The 24,537-nt window shown below is 42.1% G+C and overlaps 1 protein-coding gene across 5 annotated transcripts in view; it reads right to left on the bottom strand.

Moving 5' to 3' along the window:
* The window catches only part of DBF4 (DBF4-CDC7 kinase regulatory subunit), a 51,374-nt gene that overhangs the window by 17,095 nt on the left and 9,742 nt on the right, over positions 1-24,537 (bottom strand). For 2 of the 5 annotated variants that reach the window (XM_073334070.2, XM_073334069.2), the window contains exons 4-10: positions 18,042-18,236; positions 15,431-15,481; positions 14,724-14,793; positions 14,479-14,555; positions 12,618-12,648; positions 12,298-12,340; positions 1,327-1,458 (exon numbers count right to left, since the gene is read on the bottom strand). In XM_073334070.2, coding sequence (XP_073190171.1) covers positions 1,327-1,458; positions 12,298-12,340; positions 12,618-12,648; positions 14,479-14,555; positions 14,724-14,793; positions 15,431-15,481; positions 18,042-18,236 — 599 coding nt within the window. Of the gene's footprint in view, positions 1-1,326; positions 1,459-12,297; positions 12,341-12,617; positions 12,649-14,478; positions 14,556-14,723; positions 14,794-14,939; positions 15,059-15,430; positions 15,482-18,041; positions 18,237-24,537 lie in introns of those variants that run through there. The other 3 variants (XM_073334074.2, XM_073334071.2, XM_073334072.2) reach the window with 3 other exon arrangements.

Below are 24,537 nucleotides of genomic sequence, written 5' to 3' on the forward strand. Positions count from 1 at the left end.
TGACACTGAAAATCAGCTCACATGCCGCCTTTGGCGCACGTGCCATAGGTTGCCTACCCCTGTATTAAAGTCCAGGAGGGTGCCTTCCAACCATTTCACCTCTATATTCTTAGTGCTAACTTTGGTGATCAGGGCATTGTAGGGATTACTGGTAGTGCTCCTAATGTTTCTACTGTGTTGCATTTGCCTCACTTTTCACAAAGCCATATGCACTGCAATCAAAGCGGATGGGAACCAGGAGATTGACCATGGCAGCATCAACAGAGAGAACCACTAGCAGTGTACAATCAAGAGTTGTGAAAAAGGACTGGGGCAATGCAGAAGCTATTTTGTATTAAGATAATAAATATAACTGTCAATTTAGATGATTTTTGACTGTGCTCTTAATTTTAGAGCACGTAGTGATACGTGCACTATTTAAATTTCAACCCAAAAGGACAAAGTGAGAAAGTTATGAGAAACAGAAAAGAGAATTTTAGAATGAAGTTATCATCTCAACCCACTATCTCTAGAATTCACTACAGTGAATGCTATAACATCAATTTTAGAAGTTAATGCCATAAAGTAGTTCCAGCGGAGTAAATGACTGGTTGGAAGGAGTTCAGGGTCAGAATCAGAGCCTGATACTTCAGAAAGCACCCCATTAGACACTTAATTAGATAAAAATCACCTATGTAATTTGCCAAAAAGCATAACTTTGAACTGCAGCACTCAACATGCAGCCTGAGTGCCAAATACAGCATGTGACCATTTAAGTGCAGGGTAAGAACAAAGCTGATCAACTGCATATTCTTATTGCCTGTATACTCATACAGGAAGTATTCACTGTTCACCTCTCAAGGAAGATACAAGTATAAGCAATATTAGGGTATGGAACATTTTGTTTTATTTAGAGAAAATTAAGTCTACATGTAAATTAAGTACATTCTTCAAAATCACATAGTTTGGGCGTTATGACTTAGGATGATAGTTTTAAACAAATTTAGTTAACCTTTAGCTCTTTATTGGCAAGTGACAAGTTAAAATGACCAGCTCTGGAGCCAAGATAATTCATTTCTTGCTGTACTTAGAGGCAAGGTATCAGCAGTGGAAAGAAGGAAAGAAGAAGTGTCATAGCCTGCACTGACCCACAGCAATATGTTTATGATGCCTGCATCTGTACGTCCAAAAAAGGACAAAGGAGGGAGAGAGAAAAACTGACAAAATTACCAGTAGATTCAACAAATGAGACACTGGTATTGGTATAGAGCCCCATGTAAACTAATAATAAAAGGATCAATTTCTTAGAGACTGAAGAAGGAATTTCCATATTTTTTCTCAACAAACCTTTGTTTAGACTGAGTTTGCTTTTGGCCACTAGCATTCTTCTTATCTATATCAAATGGACTATAAGGTTTTGGAGCAGAATAGTTGAGAACAGGAAAACTGGATAATTGTAGATAAAATGGTCTGTAACGGCTGTAATAGACAAGAAAATAGTTTTATTAGGATAATCAAACCTGATGTACAGACAATAAAACATCTATTTAGAGCAAATTAAATACACCCTTGTATTCAGAACCAAAAAATACTAATAATTTTTTTCTTTCTGGTAGCTTATATACATGTAATTTATTATTGCCTCCTATGAATATCAAGCAGTTAGCTATCAGACAAGATTATGAAATATTTTTTTTCTTCCTTCCCTCAACTTGCTGCTTTTTTCAAATTGTAAGATTTGCCTCTGGTGGCTATAGCTGCATTATGCATAACATCACATTGATGGCTTTTGTCTGCATGCAATCTGGGAGCTGGCTAGAGTAGATTGCAAAGTTAAGAACTGCTCAGGTAAATAGTGTATTCATGTCCTTGAGGAATACAGATAGCACTTCCGAACATAAACCTATCAATCTTATATCTTTTGCACATTTTACAGTTTATTAATTTAAAAAAAAATCAACTCCAAGGAGGGAGAAAGATCAGTGAACGTGTACGTATGCAAAATACTTTTATAAACAATTTAAGGGAATTATTGCTGCACAGAACTGTGCCTGAAGCTACTGGATCTAGAAAGGTTGCCTAATCTGAAAGTACATTCAATTTTACTGAAAATATGTGAGTAGTGAAGTTCTTCATTAAATAGGAATTCTGGTATTAGGCTTTAGCTCAAATTTTTCAAATCTCAAATAAAAGCCAAATGGTCTGAAGAAACCTGTTGCCCCCACCCAGCTACCTGCAGCATGCCCAGCTCAGCTGCTTGGTCTCCCTTTCTCTTTATGAACAGATATTTGTAAATTACGTAAACAGCCAGAAGCGTGTTTAGGTGCTTTACATACATTGTGAGGTCAATGCCTCAAAAATAGCAGTCTAAAGGGCAAATCCGTGCTTATTTGTGCTTTTCCTTTCCTCTTCTATTCAGGTTCTTATGCTGCAACCTTGTCTAGTTGCCAATCCCTGCCATGTTTATTTGCCTAATTCATGTCAACCTCCTGCCCCCTTTCACTAGTGCTAAAACCCTACCACAACTATGGAGCCTTCTGATGCACACTATAAGATTATGAGGGCTCAGAAAAAGTCTTCAGATGTGTGACTGGCCAGTGAGCCTGGAGTAGGCAAGGACCAGCATAAAATGGAAGCTAATTACAAATTGAGATGGGAAATAAATTATAGCACAACTGCATTTATGTTTTCAGGCTTGACTAAGCTCACATTTTCTTGTTGAGCTTTCTTGTTTCTTGACATCTCTCACATTTATGACTGAGACTAAGACTATGTCTACACTGCAGCCTATGTTGGCAAAACTTATGTCGCTCAGTGGTGTGAATATTCCTCCCCCCTGAACGACATAAGTCACACCAACATAAGCGTTCGTATGCACAGTGCTCTGAGAGCAGGAGAGTTTCTCCAGCTGACATAGCTTATGCCACTCACAGAGGTGATATTTTTATGCTGACAGGAGAGCTCTCTCCTGTCAACATAGAGTGTCTTCACCACATGCGCTGCAGCTGCAGGATTTGAACCTAAATCAGCTCTCGGAGACAATCTGGTCCACAATATTCACATTTCGAAAAATATATAGCTTTTCTGTTAAAATTGGAGTTTGGTACATTTTAATATTTCAGCTGCATGAAGGATGGGGGCCAAATCCTCCGATGTGCCAAGCTTATATTTGCCATAGCTGAGGAAAGGAAGGAAAGTTGGTTCCAAGTCACCTTTCCATTTTCCTGGTGCAGAGCTGGCTAGGGGTCATAACAGCTACCAGCATAACTTAGAGCAATGTAATGACTTCTTTAAAGTTATACCTGCTGCAGCAGTCCCTATAAGATTTCTGTGCCAGCCAAGGACCAGGCAGCATGCCACGTGCTCTGGCACTACCCCTATGTTGATGGAGAGAAAATCCTACACTGCCTCTTTAAGATCACTTTCTGGCTACATCTGGCTCCTGAGGCAGTGCAAAGCCAGAACTCAGGAACTATCCCAAGGAACTTATCTCCTCTTGACAATTTCAACTGTTATTTAGAATAGTTATGGTAGAAAAAGCATCAGTGTCAGGCTTTCAGTTGTTTAAGAAAAACAAGACAGATTTTCCAAGAGTCCTTTTTAGTTACTGAAACAACCAGAAAAAACGCTGACATGCTCAGGCCATTGAGCTAGTTATTACGTGCTGTCATCTAAGGGGTCTCATACCACGTCCCGCTGGCCTCCACATATTTGGAGTCACCTAATTTCTCCCTGTTCTGCTGCCATCCCTACTCTGTGGTCTGGTACGCTACAAAGTTAGGTCGACCTAAGTTGACTTGTTTCAGCATAGTTTTACATGCATACACACCTTAATTTGTCTCTCACCAATGTAAACACCCCGTTCCATTGACGCAATAACACCACCTCCCGAAACAATGCATAGCCACAATCAACCTACTTCTGTCAATGGAGTGCAGGCGATGCTAAACCTAGGGCAGGACAGGGATGAGCAGCAATGCTGGGTGAAAGCCAAGGAACTCTGGCAGACATATCAGAAGGCGATGGAGGGCAACAACAACCTCCCCTTTCTCCCTATTTGAAAATGGTGCCCAAGAGATTCACGTGTTTAGAGAAAAAAGCACCGACTTTTCATTATTCACTTTACTTGTAAAATGTTAGAAAATAAACTCAGAAAAATATGGCAGTCTAAATTACACAATCCACATCACTGTCCTGTGCTCAGATAGAGTTAGAAGAAAGGAGGTAAAGGTGGCTTGTTAGGCTAGGCAAGGGGTCCAAAATTCTCCCCATGCGGAGTACTTTGTTTATCTGAACAGGAACATCCATTTTATCCTCTTGAATAAGCTTGATGAAACTTTCATGGAGATACTCTGCAATCCTCTCTGAAACATTTATAGGGCTGGTGGCCTTGTTTCTTCTACTGCAATAGGAAACATTCCCAATCCACTCTGTGATGAGTTCTGCTGGCACCATTGCAGCAAACAGGCTACCAGCCTATAGACCCAGGTGGCCTCAGGCACCAGCAGCAGCTGGGTTCTCTGTGCCTTTGTCACCCTAGAGCATGAGATATCAGTCAAAATCACCACTGCCTGTGAAAATATTGGCAAGATTCACTTTCCCTATACTCAGGCCCAAGACTGCCGAGCGTCTAAACCAGGGATCGGGAACCTATGGCCCGCAGGCCAGATCTGGCCCACTGCTTCAATTCATTTGGCCTGTGGCAAGTCTCCGCGCCGAGGGCTGGAAGCCCCGAGCCTTGGCGCCCACCTCCGGGGCTGGAGCTGTGAGCACCGGCTTGCCAGCAGCATGTCCCTGCGCCTCTAGGTGGAGAGATGATCAGGGAAGCTCCACGTGCTGCTCCCGCCGCCAGCTCCATAGCTCCCACTGGCCAATGAGAGCTGCAGGAGTGGTGCCTGCGGGGGTGGGCGGTGCACACAGTGCAGAGCCGCCTGGCCCCTCTGCCTAGGGGCTGATCGCTGGACATGCCGGCTGCTTCCGGGAACAGTGAGGTAAGCGCTACAAGGCCGGAGTCTGCACCCTGAACGTCTCCTGCACCCCAACCCCCTGCCTCAGCCCCACTCCAGAGCCCACACCCCCAGCTGGAGTCCGCACCTCATCTCCTGCACAGAGCCTCCTCTTTCACCCGAAACACTCATCCACAGCCCCATTCCAGAGCCCATCCCCTACCCCAACCCCCCTCCCATACCCTGAACCCCTCATTTCTGGCCCCACCCCAGAGCCTGGGGAAGCCCTAAACCTCTGCCCCCCTTCCCCATGGGGCTGCAGGCACAAGCGCCAGCTTGCCCCGCTGCGGGGGAAAGCCCTGAGCCTTCACACGCACGCCACCCCGCACGGGGCTTTGTGTTACCCCCGACTGATTTTTCCTGTGAGTCAATGGCCCCTGATAGGAAAAAAAAGATTCCCCACCTTGGTCTAAATCTTCCATGCAACAGTTTCCTCCTCCCACTAGTCCATACTCACCTTGTCTTGAGCTGCAAAGCAGTGCTGTAATGAGGTGCTCCAAAGCTAACATTTTTTATTAAAGAATTATTATTATTATTTCTTATTTAAAAGGCATTTATGGAAATAATATAAGGGAGTTTTGAGACTTAGCTTTACAGACATAACAAAGGGAAAGAGAATTATGTATCTATCTGTTTTAATCAGCAACCTCCGGCGTGGTGTGCTTGAGAGGTGGTCCCTCCATGCCAGCTGAATATCTGACCTGGATCAGGCAAACAAGGCAGAATATGTTCTGCAAGATCCTCCAATTCTCTACAGCTACTGACTGTGAGCACAATGACTGGAAGGACCAAATGACCAAGAGTAGTGTGAAGAACCAAGAATGGAGAGTGTGGCTACTGCATGAGAGGCAAAGAGATTGAAAGTTGCAGCAAGAAGTGCACCGGGATATTATGGTTTTGCTCAGGCAACAAACACAGTTGTTGCAGATCCAGAACATTACAGAACTAAATGCCTGAAGACCTGGACACAACATCCATTCCAATCACTGGAAAACTCCATGGTCACTGCTCCCTATGCCTCCCAGCATAACAGGTGGCAGCACGGCACAAACCCTTACTACCACTCCATGCCAGGGAAAACAAGGAGAATTATGACTGCACCTACACTAATCTGATAACTACAGGATCAGCCACCAATCATAATGCACTACATGTTTTTAACACAAATGAAACATTGTAATAAGTCTTTAATATGTAAACATGTATGCTAATTATTTTCTTGGTTTTTATTAAATATGACCATCCTGTTGGAATCCACAAAATCCTACCTCCATACTTCAGTGTTGGTATGGGGGTGAAGGGGATTCGACAGCGAAGTATGGCAGAGTGTATGTTTTACCAAGCCAAGATGATGTCAAGCGAGCATCCAGGGTAGTAGGGAGTCCAACTGTACCTCTATTACTCTAGGGAAACCTGGCCAAAGTTGAGGGGGTACCGCAGCTACAGGACACAAGGGCTGGCACCCCGAATGCACTGCTTCAAAATTTTCCTCCCAAACAAGCCACACAAAGCAGAATAAACCAAGAAACTGAGCACAGACTCATTTGTCAGCCTGACCAATGCTCACAACCCAGGGTAGCACAGGATAGAAAATGGAAAATAGCTAAAGGAATAGTCCAACTATTTGTTACAAGTCACAACACGAGAATACTATCATCTGATCTGTACATCAATACTTACACCGAAGTCACAAAATCAATAAAAGCGGACATCGGGATATGCAAAACCAGAAGAACCAAAGAAGTCATTGCACAATGGAAAAGCAGAGAGCAAGTATTCCTAGGAAGATCATTAGACAATAGAGCAAAGACTGGAGGCATTGGATTCATTGTCAGGAAAGAAACAGTTCCAAGGATGGTCAACTGTGACATCATATCACCCCGGATAGCAGTTCTCACGCTTCAGATAAAACGAAGGAGAACGATTAAAATTATTCAGGTGTATGTTCCAACGCAGCAATTGGAAGACGAAGAAATTGAACATTTCTACAAAGGGCTGGAGGGAGCAATGCAGAAAAGATCCACCTACACAATTATCAAAGGGGACTTCAGGGCAATAGTAGGTGGAAAGGAGAGTGAGAAAGAAAAGTATGTGGAAAAATTTGGTAAAGATGTAAGAAATTATCACGGAGCATGTCTGGTTGCATTCGCAGAGGCAAACCATCTCCACATAATGAACACAATATTTCAAAAAGAACAGTGTCTTTTCAAAAAGAACAGTGTGGCAGTGGACATGGAAAAGCCCGGATGGAGTCACACTGAAGCACATTGATTATGTAATGACGGATACCAGAAGAATCTTCAACAAGTAGTGATAATAGGAGAATGAATCATTTGCACAGGCTCAGACCATCATACGTTGTGCTCAAAACTATGCGTTGACAATGCCTACAAAGACTGAGTCAAGAGAAGCTAGAAACTGAAGCAAAAATGGCACTTCAGTGAAGAGATATTTGCACAGGAAGTAAGTGAAATGGACCTCGAGTATATGGTCAACAAGGACACTGATGAGGACTACAAAGAGTTTATCTTCCAGATAATCTCAGCAGCTAAGAAGGCAAAGGCATTGAAAACACTGGGATGCAAGCAAAGGACCAGTGAGGAAACTGTAAATCTGATGGCGAGGGCATGCATGACATTAGAAGGAAAAATGGACGAAGAATACAGAACACTGTGCAAAGATATTCGTGTGAAGATCAAAGAAGACTACGAAGACTTTAGAAAAAAGAAATTGAGAGAGGCAACCGAAAAGAACGAGAGTCTGAAGAAGGTAGAAAGGGATGTTAGACTGAAACAGATTATTCCGGCAGCGCTGAAAGATGAAAATGGTGAAAGGACACTGGAAAGGAGCAAGATGAACGAAATATGTACAAAATTCTACAATGATCTCTACTCCTCACATGTCAACGTCCAGCGTACACCGTCAAGGCAGCAGGTTACAGAAGAAGTTCCAGACGCTAGGTGGGAAGAAATTGAACACGCAGTTCGTAACATAAAGAAAGGGAAGAGTCCGGGAGTGGACAATATTCGGCCAGAATATCTGAAAGCGGGGGAAGATACTCTCTTCAAAGCTTTGGTGCAATCCACATCAATAGTAAGCATGTTCCAGATGCATGGAAGAAATCAAAAACAATACTACTGATGAAGAAAGGCGATCCAGAAGAACTGAGTAACTACCATGTAATCATACTCCTCTCACCAGTGTATAAAGCAGGGGTGGGCAAACTACGGCCTGCGGGCCGGATCCGGCCCCTCAGGGCTTCGGATCCAGCCTGCAGGACTGCCCTGCATGGCGCCATGGGCCCCGCTCCAATCAGGGAAGAGGCCGGCACCATGTTCCTGCGGCCCAGGGGGAGAGGGTGCCAGAGGGCTCTGTGCGTTGCCCTTGCCTCCAGGCACTGGCCCCCACAGCTCCCATTGGGAACCGCGGCCAATGGGAACTTCGGGGGAGGTACCTGGAGGCGTGGTAAGGGCAACACACGGAGCCCTGTGCCCCCCCACTCAGGGGCTGCGCAGGGAGGGGGTTCCAGCCGCTTCCCGGAGCGCCACAGTGCCCTGGCCCCCGTGCGCGCTGTTGCCACCCCGGAGCCGCTTTAGGTAAGTGGTGCCGGGCCGAAGCCCGAACCCCTCCTGCATCCCAACCCCCTGCTGCACCCCAACTCCCTGCCCTGAGCCCCCTGCTGTACCCCGCACACCCCAACCCCCTGCCCTGAGCTCCCTCCCGCATCCCGCACACCCCAACCCCCTGCCCTAAGCTCCCTCCCACAGTCCGCACACCTCCTGCACCCCTGCCCTGAGCCCCCTCCTGCACCCTAACCCCCTGCCCTGAGCCCCCTCATACACTCTGCACCCCTCCTCTGCCCGAATCCCTTGCCCTGAGCCCGTTCCTGCACACTGCATCCCCTCCCACACCCCGCATCTCCTCCCGCACCCCAAGCCCGCATACAATTTCCCCCTCCCCAGATGTGGCCCTCGGCCCAAAAAGTTTGCCCACCCCTGGTATAAAGTCTTCACCCGCGTCATACTCAAATCGGATTAAGAAGGATCTTGAAATGCACAAAAGCAGAGAACAAGCTGGTTTCTGCTCAGAGTATTCGACAATTGATCACATCCGCTCAGTTTGGCAGCTCATCAAAAAATGCAAGGAATACAAAGTACCATTGTGTACTTTATTTGTCGACTACAAAAAAAACATTCAACTCGGTGGAGATTAACACTGTACTCAATGAGCTCAATGAAATTGGAATCGATCCGAGGTACATTGACCTACTGGAAGAAATTAATCACAATTGCTTGACAGAGATAACATTATTCAATGTACTCTGCATTATTACCATACATAGAGGAGTCAGACAAGGCGACACAATCTCACCAAAGCTGTTTGCAGCAGTACTGGAGTCGCTGTTCAAGAAATTGAACTGGGAAGAAGGAATCAGAATTGACGGAGAACAGTTAACACATCTTCTCTTTGCTGATGACTGCGTAATACTGGCAAAGGACACAGCAGAACTGGAGAACAAATTGCAGTAACTGCAAACACTTTTGCATGATATTGGATTGAAAGCGAACACGTCAAAGACGAAGTGAATGTGGAATGAGCATTGTGCAGAAGAAATCATCACTGTAAATGGGAAAGAAATTTAGGAGGTTGACAAATATTTACCTGGGTCAGCAAATGAGCAGAGACAGGGAGGGGAATGCAGGAGGAGACGAAAGGCACAGTGGGCAAGTTTCAACAAAATAAAGACGTCTCTAATGGACAATGAATTGCCCATGAAGAAAAGCAAAGAACTGTTTAACTCCACTGCTCAGCTAGCAATGATATACGGACCAAAAAGCAAGTCAACAACGAAAGTGGAGAAAGAAAAGCTCCCTGTCACCCAGAGAGCAATGGAAAGGCGAATGTGTAAGATATCGTTCCGTGATCATATACCGAATGAGGAGATTAGAAAGGCGTACAGAGGTGACTGATGTAGTGCAGGCAATGTATGATGCAAAGTGAAGATGGGTGGGTCATGTAGTCTGCAGGAAAGACAATAGGTGGACAGCTCGCATCACTGACTGGATCCCAAGAGACCACAAGCAACCGCTAGGCAGACCGAAAATGCGCTGGACAAAAACTCTTTGGCCAGAAATGGGAAGAACGTGCTCGCAATAAAATAGAATGGTGTGGCATAGACTTGTCTTGGTGGAGGGATAGACGAGGACAAGCTACACAAAGGTGATGATCACCTTGATACAATGCAGCTAAAATGCTTGTTTATTTGCATTTTAACTTTGTTTCCTGTTTATTTGCCTGCAATAAAATTAATTTTTTGAAACTTAAGAATATATCTATTAGTTTGCAACAAGCATAAATGCCATATTACAAAATTATTTACCAGGAGCCAATAATCAGCCAATATTTAAGTGCAGTAGCTCACAAAAGCATCACACAACACTATTATGGCTGACTTAAAATATTCTTTTAAGGTTCCCCTCAGCAGCATAGCCCCACAGATGGCTCTTCTAACAGCACTTGCGTCTAGCTGTTCAAATTCAGCAGCCAGCTGGTCCATCTCACCAACTCCCACTCCCACCAGCCAATTGCCTCTCTCAATCGTCTCACCAATATTATGTGATATACAACATGCAGCAACAACAGAAATCTTTGCCTCACTGAGATCCATTCAAGTCAGTAAACTATGCCAGCAAACTTTTAAACTACCAAAAGCACATTCAAAGTCATCCTGCACTTGCTGAATCGGTGGTTGAAACTTTCTTCAGTGCTCTTGAGGTGGCCAGCATACAGCTTCATGAGCCAGGGAGCAAGGGATAGGCTGGGTCCCCCAAAATCACTATTGGCATTTCAATATCACCAGTGGGAATGTGCCAGTCAGGTTGCAGCTTTTAGAAAAGTCCTGTAGTGTTAAGATATGCGCGCCATATACTTTTCCTGTCCAGCCCACACCGATGTCATTGAAGGTTTCCAGATAATCTACTCCACCAGGCTGGCATAATCATGGAAAAGTACCTCTTTTAGTTTATGTATTCATTGGTAAGGTAGGGTGGTGCCAGAAAAGGGATATGCACCCCATCTATGGAAGCACCGTAGTTCAGAAATTCCATTTCTTCAAATCCAGCTACTACTTCCTGCACATTGTCAAGAATCCCAGTCCTGTGCAGTGAGAGACACTTATTGGCCTTGCACTCTTGGATGACAATGGACCCCACTGGATTTACCAACTCTGCACTGACCCGCCACTGATCAACGCAATCTGATGGTGCAAACTTTCAAAGTGAAACTGCCACTTGCTTTTCCACTGCCAATACAGCTCTCATTCTGGTGTCTCTGCACTGGAGGGCCGGGGCAAGCTCAGCACACAGATCCATGAACACAACCTACTGAATTCTAAAGTTCTGCAGCTACTGTTCATTATCCCAAATCTGCATTTTGATATGATCCCACCACTCAGTGCTCGTTTCTCAGGCCCAGAAGCACCATCTACCAGGTGGAGTTGCTCCATGAATGCCAGAAACAACCTGACATTTTTATTCTGTGTCCATCATCACCCATTCATCATCCTTGAACATTTCCTCTTCCTCACAATACCACCAGTTATAGTAATATTCATTGAAGTTCCACAAATACAAAAGAATTGTGGATCCTCTAATTAGCAATGGTTATTAAAATTGTGCTGAGCTGTGCAGAGTCCAGGCTTCTAACAGAGAGATGGTAGAGATTGAAAAGGACAAGCAGGATTTTGGGAATTTTAAAAACAAACAGTGCAAAAATTAGGGGATGGAGAAAGTTGCACTGGGGAAACCTGACCCCTAGTTCCCATGAATCCCAGGGCAAATTGCTGGTATCCAACAAAACAGTGAAAATGTCCCACAAGGCATTGAGCTGGATGATGGCGCAGGACAATGGGATAACTTGCCCCAGGTAAACCACATTTACTACTGATGCAACCACTTGTGGTGAGGGTGTGCAGTGCTGACACAAACAGCCAGGCATGCACACCCGAGCGATATACAAAAGTTGGTGGAAGTAAGATGATGTAACATATGTTGACCAAATTTTGTAGTGTAGATACAGCCTGTGATGCACTATAACTAGTTCAGTGAATAAACATGCATTTCCAATCAAAGACTTTGGGTTCTCTTGGAGGTTGATTATACCGCCACAGCCTCTTATCTGAAGTCAGCAAGTCCAAGGAGCAGTAATCCAATCAGTTGACCAGAAAGATTATCACATGTTTTCAAGTGATTCAGTTTGTTGAGCATATTAGAGAGTAAAACAGCAACCCATCCCATCCAGAAATAGCACTTACCAGCTTCTGTCTTCCACTTTCACAAATGGATTTTTCAGTCGACCTGCTCAACAGAAAAAAAAAATCAAAATCTTTTCCCCCACCCAACAATAAACTTTGTTTATTATAACAATAAACTACATGTATAGACAGACATCCAGGTGATTTTTAAAAAATATCTGCCCATAAACTTATCATTACCATGAGGTATTTTTGTACACTTTTCTCAGGCCAACTAGATTAAGAATATGCCAAGGATGCTCTCTTAGACAAAAGATGTATTTTTCAGCATTCAGAAAACAAGACAATATAGAAACCTCAACAAGTGTCAAAATACTTACTTTTTGATTTCTGACCACCACATCGTTTCCCCTAGTTAAAAGGGAAAAATGTTTGAATATTGTTTATATTTAACCTCAACATTTAGTGAAAGGTTTCAGAGTAGCAGCCGTGTTAGTCTGTATTCGCAAAAAGAAAAGGAGTACTTGTGGCACCTTAGAGACTAAAATTTATTTGAGCATAAGCTCTCGTGAATCCGATGAAGTGAGCTGTAGCTCACGAAAGCTTATGCTCAAATAAATTTGTTAGTCTCTAAGGTGCCACAAGTACTCCTTTTCATTTAGTGAAAGATTTCTAAAACTGTGTGTGCATCTTTGCATGAAATCATGATTAACTGAAATGCAAATTAGGCACATGAATATTCTGAAAATCTGTCATGTCTATTTCTCAAAGAAATATTGCAGCTTTGCAAAATTCTGCAATTCAAGAGTAATTTTTTAACAAATCAATAAAATTTCAGTCTTTTTCCTCAGAACCATCATGGTAAAGACTCATGAAAAACTGGCTGATTCATGGTATTTTTGCAATACTGTTTTATAATAAATGAAGATAACAGCAGGTATAAATGCTGTTAAAAATTGTAGGAGGCAACTTTATTGGTTTCATAACATTTATAGCTCTTTGCATAAAAATGTTACTAATTTACGTGATTAAAAGTGACAGTTATTCCATGTTATTTTAGCAAACAAAGGCTGTACTACAGGAAATATTTTCAAATTTCAAAATATTAAGTCCTTACATTTATTGGTTAAAAACCAAATACTCAGATTCCTTAACCTCCTCAAGTTGTAGCTCTACTTAAGACGACCTGAAATGTGGCAAGATACTGACTCAGCACTACATTTTGTATTACTGAAAGAAATCAGGCCATTACAAGACCCGGAAAGGAAAACTGATACACTCATGAGATTCAGCAAAGGCTTCCAAGTGGCTCCAAAAGTTAATTTGTACTGAATTTCAGGGCAGCATGTACAGTATTGTCTGCTATTTACATGCTACAGATCAGGTGGACTGGGCACCCATAAAAATTCGCTGCCTTAATTAAAAAGATAAAGCTACCAGCCAAACAACAGTAGCCTGAATAGAGTTAGGCAGATCATAAACCAGGAACTGGGGGGACCAATCAAAAGTTATATGCTGGCTCTACACCATACTTGAAGTAGCCTGAAGACACTGTACTCCAGTGAGAAGACTGGGAACCAGGAGACTTTTTCTGTGCAAGCTGGGAAGAGTCACACTCTGTAGAACAAATGTTTCTATGTAGTGTTGTCACTTTGATCTGCACTGCTTATCTAGCTCCGGAAAGATCACACCAGTGCAACTGGGATCCTTCAGTGGCATAAAAGTAAAGTGTCTTACACCTCCATAGCAGGGAAAAGATGGCTATGGTTGGGATACCCTTAAGGCATGACAATATCCCAATTGTCTGGCTTGTGGGGCCCTTAGTAAACAGAGTAAGTTAAAGCAGCCCCCTGTTTACTCTAGCTTGGTGCAGAGGGAATGGCCCTTTCAGAAACTTTACTGCTATTGGCTCCTAGACATGCTTTTTTCAGAGCGGTGAACTAGAGAGACTAAGGATATCATTAAAGAGATTAAAGATATTACAAATTTATCTTTTTAAAAAAAATGATGCTCGTCAAACATATAGCAAGCATTTCCCTTCTGATTTTTAAATGGATTTGGTTTAAAAAATTACTGAGGGCCCACAAGACATACCAGTTATCAGAAAATTAATACATAAACTCACCATTAAGAGTTTATTTAAATAAAATCAACCAGCATCTTGGAAGGAACTATTTAACTTGCCTACAATATTTGTCATTGCTAATAATTATTTCATTAAGTTAGAAAGGACTCACTTACCACATCTTTGACTGAAATGCTTGCTTTCTTGATCAGGTAGAGCTCCTTTTTCTTTTGCTCAAGATAATTTTTAATATCTTTCAAAAAAGGAGAGAATTTATTTTTAGCCAAACTTCTTTTTTGTATGCTTGAAGTTATTTGTTGTTTTTAATAATACTTTCGAAAAATAACAAATCTTGTCAGTGATTTAATTAAAATGACTTTCACATGGTTTGACTAAAAGTTTATAAAACAAATATATTTACCATCAACATGAAGTATTTTCACTCCCCAACTCAAGGCATTGGATAGTATAGTACCTGAAGGGATTAATTCCTGCAAACAGAAAGTGTTATTAATATTTAATAAAAGCAATACATTTAAAGGTTTGATGTAAAGCAAGATATAAGAAAAGTTGAGGTGAAGACATGGTATTTTCCCACACAGCTTCCTGCCAAAAGATAAGGATTACTTTCACTTGCCTCAGCTGCCTTCACAATCTTTATGTCACAGATCTTTCCATCCAGAAGATAGTTGGCTTCCAGAAAGCCCATGTTGCTCACATTGTTATATGATTTATCAGCTGGGAATCCTGCAACTGCTGAATTTATTCATACATACATACATATATATATAATTTTGATTTCATGTACATGTCTCAAATTCTATGTGTATTAACTACCAGAAATGCATAGACCTTGATAAAATATCGATTATTAGACATTAATCTTTAAAAACAGATCTTTTCTCTTCTTCCTGAAGTTTCCAGGAAATAAATGGAAAAACAGGTGAGTCTTGCAACCAGTCCTGAAGGTAGCGTGTGCTGGTGAGAAACAGCACAGCACATCTGGCTGTACTTCCCATCGGTGTATTTTCCCTTAGATCACTACTCTACTGCTGATGTTCACTACTATGCAGAATAGCGAGAGTAATATTCTTTACTAATTCCAAATTTATGGACTGCTCAGCTTACCTGTTCTTTGATAGCTTTTTCAACTAAAGATTTTCCTCTACTCAAACGTACCTAAATTAAAAGAAACTTTGCTTATTGTATGCAACACATTAGTGCTCATTTCAGACAGTGAAACATAAAGTGAGTTATCTTTTTATGTTAAAAAATTAGCTTTTTGTACAAATTGAAGTTAAAGGTTGTGTGTCAAATACCTCTATTAGACCAACAAAATACTATATATTATAACCATGTGTTAATCTACATTATTTAACGTACTACCACTTTCTATCAATTTTCATTCATCAATCAGATGCTGAAAATCAGCACCCTTTTTGCAGCGTGCTGTTGGGATCTATATAGCTAAAAGCTTAGTATTCTCACTGTTAATAGTTTGCAACTTCCATGAGAGTTACTAGCAATATGTTTCTAAGGAACAACATTTTAGCACACTACCATCTCAACAGCCTGGGTGAAACTGTAGAGAAGGTAGTGCCATATTAGCCCTCTGCTGGCAAGGATTTATATCGCTTTATGAACACCCATATATTTCAGATTCCAAACATTCTAAGTCATCTCCAAGCAGGAGGGACACACAGCAAAGAATTAACCTCATCCTAGAGGTCAAATATGATTTTGAAAAGCCTGAATTTATGAATGTTTTCATGGCCACAGTTGCTCAGTGTTAGGGCTGTAAAATGTCTTTGATTTCTGGATTTTTTTTCAGTGATTATTTTGGGACTATCGATTACAGAAAATAATCAACAAATATGGAAAACACAAAGATGTGGTAAATTGGTGTTACCAGTTTTCATGTCCTCTATTAGAGCCAGCAAAGTTTAACAATATAGTCTTTGCCTAAGCTTCCAGTATTGTTTACTGAAAAGACAGGTTTCACAATGCGTATCAATGTGCAACTGCCTGATAAGGGATATGCTTGAATAGATATTCAAGGAAATTATGATATTCAGCTACGGGAATAAGGCATTTCAAATACTTATTAGAAGCTAAACACCAGAGAGAAAGTGCTCCCCCAGGCACCTGTAGGATGACCAGCTCTGCTGCTGCTTTTTTCCAGAGCTTTTCATGTCAGAATTCTCCTTAGCTGTCAAGTCCCACTCCTACCCTGACCTCTCCCAGTGCAAGACCTCCGACTCCCCTACTGTATGACCACATTTCTTAGTAATGAACAGAGACTTAGGAAGGTAGGGATGCTGGGTAACCTATTACACACACAAGATTAAATGTCCCCTTCTACAGAGAATGACCATATTAGAAAGTACTGCACCCTGGCTTATGTATCTTAACTAGTGCAGGGTGAACTTTTCTGGATTAATAGTTTATTTGTTGAAAAATGCAGTTTCGGTTGATCCAAAACTATTTGTGACTATTCAAGTATTTTTTACAAAGTGGAACAATGCCAACAGGAGACACTAAGGAAGAACCCCTGTAGACTACCTGATAGCACAGGGGTTAGCGCACTCTCCCGCAACATGACAGACCCAAGTTCAAATCCCTTCTCCACCTCACCTGTGGGGAAGTGAACCCAAGTCTCTCCCATCCCAGATAAGTGCACTAACCACTGGACTAAACATTGCAAGGTGGGCCCCCCCATATTGTTAATCTAGACCTACATTTTATTTACTTATATGTGAAAATGTGCCCAGAAACAAAATGGTTAGTTTTGGGCCACACAAAACATTTTGTTCAATTTTAAATGAAATTTTGTCAACTTCTTTCAATTCAGTGATATTTTCTGGAATTTTAGGATTGGTTCAAGCTAATTTCTTTTTCAGATTTCTCACAGCTGCCAGCAGCCAGAACACTTGATTTTCACCACCTATGGTGATAATCGTATTCCTAAACAGGGATCAGACATGGTATACCCACATAGTTTCTAACTGTGTCATATGTGGACATAAAACTTGCTCCGTTAACCATGTTACAAACTTGGTGGAAATCAGTGCAATGCTCAGGGAAAGGGAATGAGGACTATTAAAGTCAAATATAGCAAAAAAACATTTGACCATTGAAAATAGGTTTAAAATATTTGATTTGTGTGCTTATTTCCTAGATGCCAATACAGCTACACAAATCTTCTGCCTGCTAGTGTTGATAAGATAGTGAAAGTGGGTTGACTGTATCACACAAAATCTTGTAGAATGATGTTAAAAAGGCTCTACATATGCAGCTGCAATTCCTAGGTTTCTAAAGAATGTTGGCAATGGCAAATGCCATTGCAGGTCTTGTTTACATTAGGGATCACACTGTGTTCTGAACCATTTTAAATTACACTGTTTCAAAGTTGTTAATGATATTGCTGTTTAAGCAGTTTGGCCATCCTATGCTAGGAAACAGTTTTCAAAAATGTGGTTTAAACATAGTTGGCTTCAGTATGGAAAGAGCCAATATTTGAACTTTATTTTTGGGAAACACACTCTAGCTTAGGCAGGTTAAGCCATATTTAACTATCAGAGTTAGTTTTAAACTGGTTCAAACTACATTTGTTATGTTGAACCAAGTCAATCTCAGCTCCACAGTTTATACAACCTTTAGCAAACAAAATAAGGGACGATCAGTTGAGCAGGTGGGGTTGGATGCACTTGATTTGCAGAATTTTTCCCAAGAAACTTACTGTATCCACCATCTTAAATGAATTTCCATCATGTTGATCTCTTCTGCTACTGGGATGAGGTGAACTATTTCCGCCCGTATGTGCAGAGCCTGGGCTTGGGACTGGAGAAATTTGTCCAAGAACTTGAGCAAATTTTGCTTCCTTTTTATTAGAAATCAGATAGCTGATATCTTTGCTAAGAAATCCCTCCACTCTCTGAATTTAAAAGAAAAAAAGTGAGTAATTATCTCAATCATATGCTCTTTAATTTATTTAACCAACCAAGAAGCAATAAAATATCCTTACATTTCTTAACCGCAGTTTAAAAAATGCTGCATTAACAATAGTGAAATCAGCGGGTAGTACTGCCTATAATTAAAGGTGATGACCCTTCCAATTATAAAACACTGTTTTCAGTTGCTTATAACTTTGACAAACTTTAACCATTCAGGCTGAAAATTTCCAAAATTGCTTGCCTCAGGCTGAATTTTCTCAAAACAATTGAACAATTTCAAAGAATGAGGTTAAAGAAAAATAAGTTTTGCCCATGCAACTTCTTTGATTAGTTCAGCGCCCTCTTGCTTTGGAGCAGGGACTTGAAAGTTAGCCAGGGTGACCTTTGTGTCTGGTATGTGCATTTTGCCATCCCCATGCAAATCTGCCCAAATTAGCTAAATTCTAAGACTTTGAACAATTGCGGTTGACACATGCTAAGTAGAAACTTACCAAACTTTGGGACTAAATTCCCTGAAGATTTTGTCCACAATAAACATGCTGCAGTCCAGTGCTGCAGGGGGCTGGAGTAGGAATATCCCTGCAGTTGCAGCCCTGTGCTAACTACGGCCTGGGGGATGGTCCCCAAAACTTAAATGATGGACCCTGCCTTTCCTGCACCCTAAAATACTCTCTCTGCTAACAGCCAGGCAGCATGGAGGAAATATGCTGTCCAATTTGAATGCAAGAGTCAGATTGGGGTGTGTCTAACTGGAGATTGGACAAATAGCTTGAAGGGTTTTGGAGAGATTGGGATTGGAGGCTGGCAGGAGGGGATTGGGAAACTGGGCCTAGGAGTTGAGTTGGAGGAGATGGAGACCAGCTGGGCAAGGAAAGTAGGAGCCAAGCTGGGGAGACTGGGACTGGGAGCCAGGAAAAAATGGGCTGGGAAGTAGAATGAGATTGTCCAGGAGTCTGGGTGGTGGGACTGTCTGGGCAAGAGGACTGGGAACCAGTGGGGATGGGAAAGGATATAGAAAGAGGGCAATAAACAAAAATTCACAGAAGCCCTTGACCTGTCCCTGACTTTTACTAAAAAAAACTGTGACAAAGTGGGTAGGGAGGAGGGTCCAGTACACAGAGCTGCTGGGGCTCCAGGGTCCCCTCTGCCACCAGCGGCAGCTGGGAGCTGCACCAGGCACTGTCAACCCGGGGATGAAGCGGAAAATGTCACAGAGGTCTCTGGAAGTTACAGATTCCATTACTTCCATGAGAAAATCTTAGCCTTAAGTATGAAGCCCTCAGTGATAGGAATCATTCAAAAGCCCATGAGGAAATTAATAATTGTCTTCAAAGCAGGATTTGAATACTGTGCAGTAAATAAGTATGGCCTCACATTGAACAATGAGGATAAAACAAATTATTGAGTAGCTACTCATTAAGTGAGAACCGTTCATCTTAAGTGAGAACCGTTCATCTATGATGCGGTGGCCCTATACAAAAATTATGATCACATAATTAAAGACTATCATAATGCATATGTGCAAACAGGCTAAATTAAGTTTGCACAGGCAACATTACTTCTTGCATTTCCTATCTTTAGAGTGCTTGACTTTCTAACCTTAATAATGTTCTTCCAATGTAAGGTTTTTGTGCATGATTGTAAAATAAAACTAGTACAATTTATAATGGTCTACCTGTAATTCTTTCTGAACAGAAGAATTCAAACTGCTACAAATTACAGTATTGCATACAGAGATTACAGTATTGCGATTTGAGAAGTTTCAAGAAAGTAATGAGTATAAATAATACATAGATTAGTAAAGAAGAAAATTGTCAGACACACAGATTAACATAATTTGTTGGGGAAGAGTCAACATGGTTTTTGTAAAGGGAAATCATGTTTCACCAATCTACTAGAATTCTTTGAGGGGGTCAACAAGCATGTGGACAAGGGAGATCCAGTGGATATAGTATACTTAGATTTTCAGAAAACCTTTGACAAGGTCCCTCACCAAAGGCTCTTAAGCAAAGTAAGCTGTCATGGGATAAGAGGGAAGGTCCTCTCATGGACTGGTAACTGGTTAAAAGATAGGAAACAAAGGATAGGTATAAATGGTCAGTTTTAGACTGGAGAGAGGTAAATAGTGGTGTCCCCCAGGGATCTGTGCTGGGATCAGTCCTATTCAACATATTCATACATGATCTGGAAAAAGGGGCAAACAGTGAGGTGGCAAAAATTGCAGATGTTACTGAACTGCTTGAGATAGTTAAGTCTCAAGCAGACTGCGAAGAGCTACTTACTTACTTTCAAGTGCACACCCACAGACAATAGCAAAGAATCACACTTGTAAACTGGAGTTGAGAGCACGAAGCATCTCACAAAATTGGGACCATGCTGCTTCCCCACGTATAGCAGTACAGAAATAATACCCATTTCATTTCTCTAGCTTGTGCACTTATCCTTCCCCAAAAATAATTTTAAAAGTTCTGAGCTGGAGAGGAGGAGGACAAGAAAGAAGAGAAAAAGATTCTACTGTTAAATTCAAAGGGACACCTTCAAGCTGAAATCACATTGCTGTGAAATTTCATCCCTAATAATTTCATACAACACTTAAACTTGCAATAGTTGAACTGTCAACTTGAATATAACATAATTCAAGTTGACAGTTCCCCAGTAGCTCCTATTAGTTCACACAATAGTAGCCATTATAACTTTCTGAAAAGCAGACATGGTAAGCAACTCATATCAACTGTTGCAATTATAGGGAATGGAAGCATTTTTACTGCCAACGCTCTTTTATACAAATTCAACTAATCCAACTTTTACATGGAGTTCCACAGCTTTCTGTGTCAAAGCTATGTCCTGTGTTGAGCTTGGAGCAAATTGTTTCTTCAGAGCAAAAATGTAAGAGGATTAAAAAAGATTTAGTAGGATTTCACAGAATTTATAATAATTAACTGAGAGTTCAATAAAGTATTGTTAATATTTAATTAATGTATTCTTTGGAAATGACATTTATTTAAATTTAGATTTCAATCATATTCTAAAACGTTGATATCTGGATCCCACAACAATGCAGTTGCATGATCAAATACTTGCTAGGTTAATTTCCAAAAAGTGCTAACCAACTTTGACTTTCCAAATAGTAAAGGAGGCATAATGCATCGGATTAGATAAAAATGTAATAATTTTTTCCAGTGCTATAGGTGTGCACGGTGCTTCTCAGTCAGAAAGAAGCCAGCCCCTGACCTGAACCGTTTATGATCTGATGGCCAATTCTGCTCTCAGATACACTGTTGTAAATCAGAAGCAATTCCACTGATGTCATTAAGTCAATCCAAATTCTTACAAGTGTAATAATAGAGAGCAGAAATGGCCCCATTCTTTAGATAACACTAAGAATGAAATAGCAACAATAAGAGGATGGGGGGGGGAGATGATGGACAACAGTATTCGAGTAAAAGTTAATGTGATTATTTGAATGTCATAACGATTCCATGTTGCTGTTGTTTTTCTTAGATTGTAAGTTATGGCCCAAATCCTGCAAATATGCTTAACTTCACATACGAGTAGTTCCACTGAAGTTAATGACTATTCATGTGCATAAAGTTAAGCACACACATAAACCTTTCCAGGACTGGGGCCTAAACTAACAAAGTCCTGTGTGTTTTGGTGCAAGCTTACAGGGGCAGAGGGGTTGAAGAGAGGGAGGCAAAGAAGAAGTGTGGCTCAGAGGAGTAAAAACAGGACACGAAGAGACAGGGAATGGAGACAGCAAAAGACAGCAAGGATGTCATAGTGCACTTTCTAACTTGATACAAAAGTTACTCATCCCTCCCCACCCAGCTGCAGAAACCTGCAGAATTTACAGGTAGAATGATCTTGCCTTGCTGCTGTAGCAATTTGGAACCAACTACAGTTGCACAAAGCCAGCTGAAGAAATGGGAATTTTGGGTGGCCCACTGAACTAAACTGAAGGGAAAAGATATAAAGAGAAAGAAGGATAGCTGAAGAGAAGATAAATACTGAAAACTGCAGAGAAGAGCTGGAAGAAATTCAGCTGGACACAGCAGGGTGGTTTTTTGTTTTGTTTTTTTTACACTGGGGTTGAATGAATCCCACATTTTTTCTTTTTTCAGGGGTTTGGGAACACAACTTACAAAATCAGAAGAATCTTGCAAAAGTTATCACAGAATCATAGAATATCAGCGTTGGAAGGGACCTCAGGAGGTCATCTAGTCCAACCCCCTGCTCAAAGCAGGACCAATCCCCAATTAAATCATCCCAGCCAGGGCTTTGTCAAGCCTGACCTTAAAAACTTCTGAGGAAGGAGATTCCACCACCTCCCTAGGTAATGCATTCCAGTTTCACCACCCTCCTAGTGAAAAAGTTTTTCCTAATATCCAACCTAAATCTCCCCCACTGCAACTTGAGACCATTATTCCTCGTTCTGTCATCTGCTACCACTGAGAACAGTCTAGAGCCATCCTCTTTGGAACCCCCTTTCAGGTAGTTGAAAGCAGCTATCAAATCCCCCCTCATTCTTCTCTTCCGTAGACTAAACATCCCCAGTTCCCTCAGCCTCTCCTCATAAGTCATGTGTTCCAGTCCCCTCAACATTTTTGTTGCCCTCCGCTGGACTCTTTCACATCTGCCCACATCCTTCTTGTAGTGTGGGGCCCAAAACTGGACATAGTACTCCAGATGAGGCCTCACCAGTGTCAAATAGAGGGGAACGATCACGTCCCTCGATCTGCTGGCAATGCCCCTACTTATACATCCCAAAATGCCACTGGCCTTCTTGTCAACACTGTGCCCTTGTTGCCTCATATCCAGCTTCTCATCCACTGTATCACGACTGCATCTGTGCTATTGCACAGTTGTGCTTTTTTAGCAGAAAGAGCAGTGTAAGCGATCGCACAAACCTACTCAGGGCATGGCTATACTTGCAAGTTAGAGCGATTTAAGAGCACCCCGGGCACCCTAGCTCACTACCCGTCCACACTGGCAAGGCATGCAGAGCACTCTGATTCTGCGACTAGAGTGCTCCTGGTACTCCACCTCGGCGAGTGGAATAATGTTTGATGTGCCCCCGCTGGAGCGCCACTGTGCCAGTGTGGACGCCCTGGTCTGTTAATGCGTTCTGATCGTCCTCCAGAAGCGTCCCACAATGCCTGTTCTAGCTACTCTGTTAAGTGTTGCATTTTGCCTTTACAGACGCAACCTTGAGATCTCAGCCATCCGTGTTATCACTGGCCGAGAGGCTGCAAAGAATCAGGAAGAGGCCACGTAGAAGCAAAGAGGACATGCTGCATGAAATTATGCAGCACTCCCTTAATGAAAATCAAAAAGTGCAGGAGTGGCGGGCGAGTGAAAGGAGGGTCCTCCAGCAGAATGCGGATCGCCGGCACCAAAGCACAGAATGGCTGATAAGCATCATTGAGCGCCAAGCCGACTTGATCCAGGCACTGGTAGCCATGCAGGCAGAGCACTACCGCGCCTACCCCCGCCTGGAGCCCTTGTCCCAAAACTCTTTCCCTTGTTCCCCCATGTCACCTCCAACCCACTTTCCCCAACATCCGGGTTCTTATCGCCACCAGCTGCGTCCAACACCTGTAGCTTCACCATCTAGCCCTGAAAACTACAACCCTTACCCACTGCACTCAACCCCCATCACCGTGCAATACAGCCATCCTGAAGTGCAGCACTCATTGCACAGCACTCCAAACAGGAAGGCTGAGTATAACAGAACATACGCAAACCTGTGATTGTACCATTCCCCACCCCACCCCTTGCCCTTTGTGTTTTTCAAGCAGTTGTGTTTCTTTTCAATAAATGCATTTTCTTTTCATTAAATGGACTTTTTTTCTTTGAAAACATTCTTTATTATTGCATAACGTAAAAGATATCTTAGCCCAGGAAAGCAACAGGAACTGCAAGTCAGTGTATCATACATAGCAAACACAGATTCCTACTAACATTGGAATCACTGCACTTCACTCCCGTGCTGGGCATCAGACATTACTGGTGGCTTTCAGCCTCAAATTGCTCCCTCATGGGATCCCTAATCCTTGCAGCCCCGTGCTGGACCCTTCTAATAGCTCTGCTCTCTGGTTGTTCAAATTCAGCCTCCAGGTGTTGAACCTCCGAGTTCCATGCCTGAGTGAATCTTTCACCTTTACTTTCATAAATGTTATGGAGGGTACAGCACGCGGATATAACCGCGGGGATGTTGTTATCGGCCAGGTCCAGCTTCCCATACAGAGAGTGCCAGCGGCCCTTTAAATGGCCAAAAGCGCA

Source organism: Lepidochelys kempii, chromosome 2 (assembly GCF_965140285.1).
Source record: "Lepidochelys kempii isolate rLepKem1 chromosome 2, rLepKem1.hap1, whole genome shotgun sequence".
NCBI classification, from domain to species: domain Eukaryota; kingdom Metazoa; phylum Chordata; order Testudines; family Cheloniidae; genus Lepidochelys; species Lepidochelys kempii.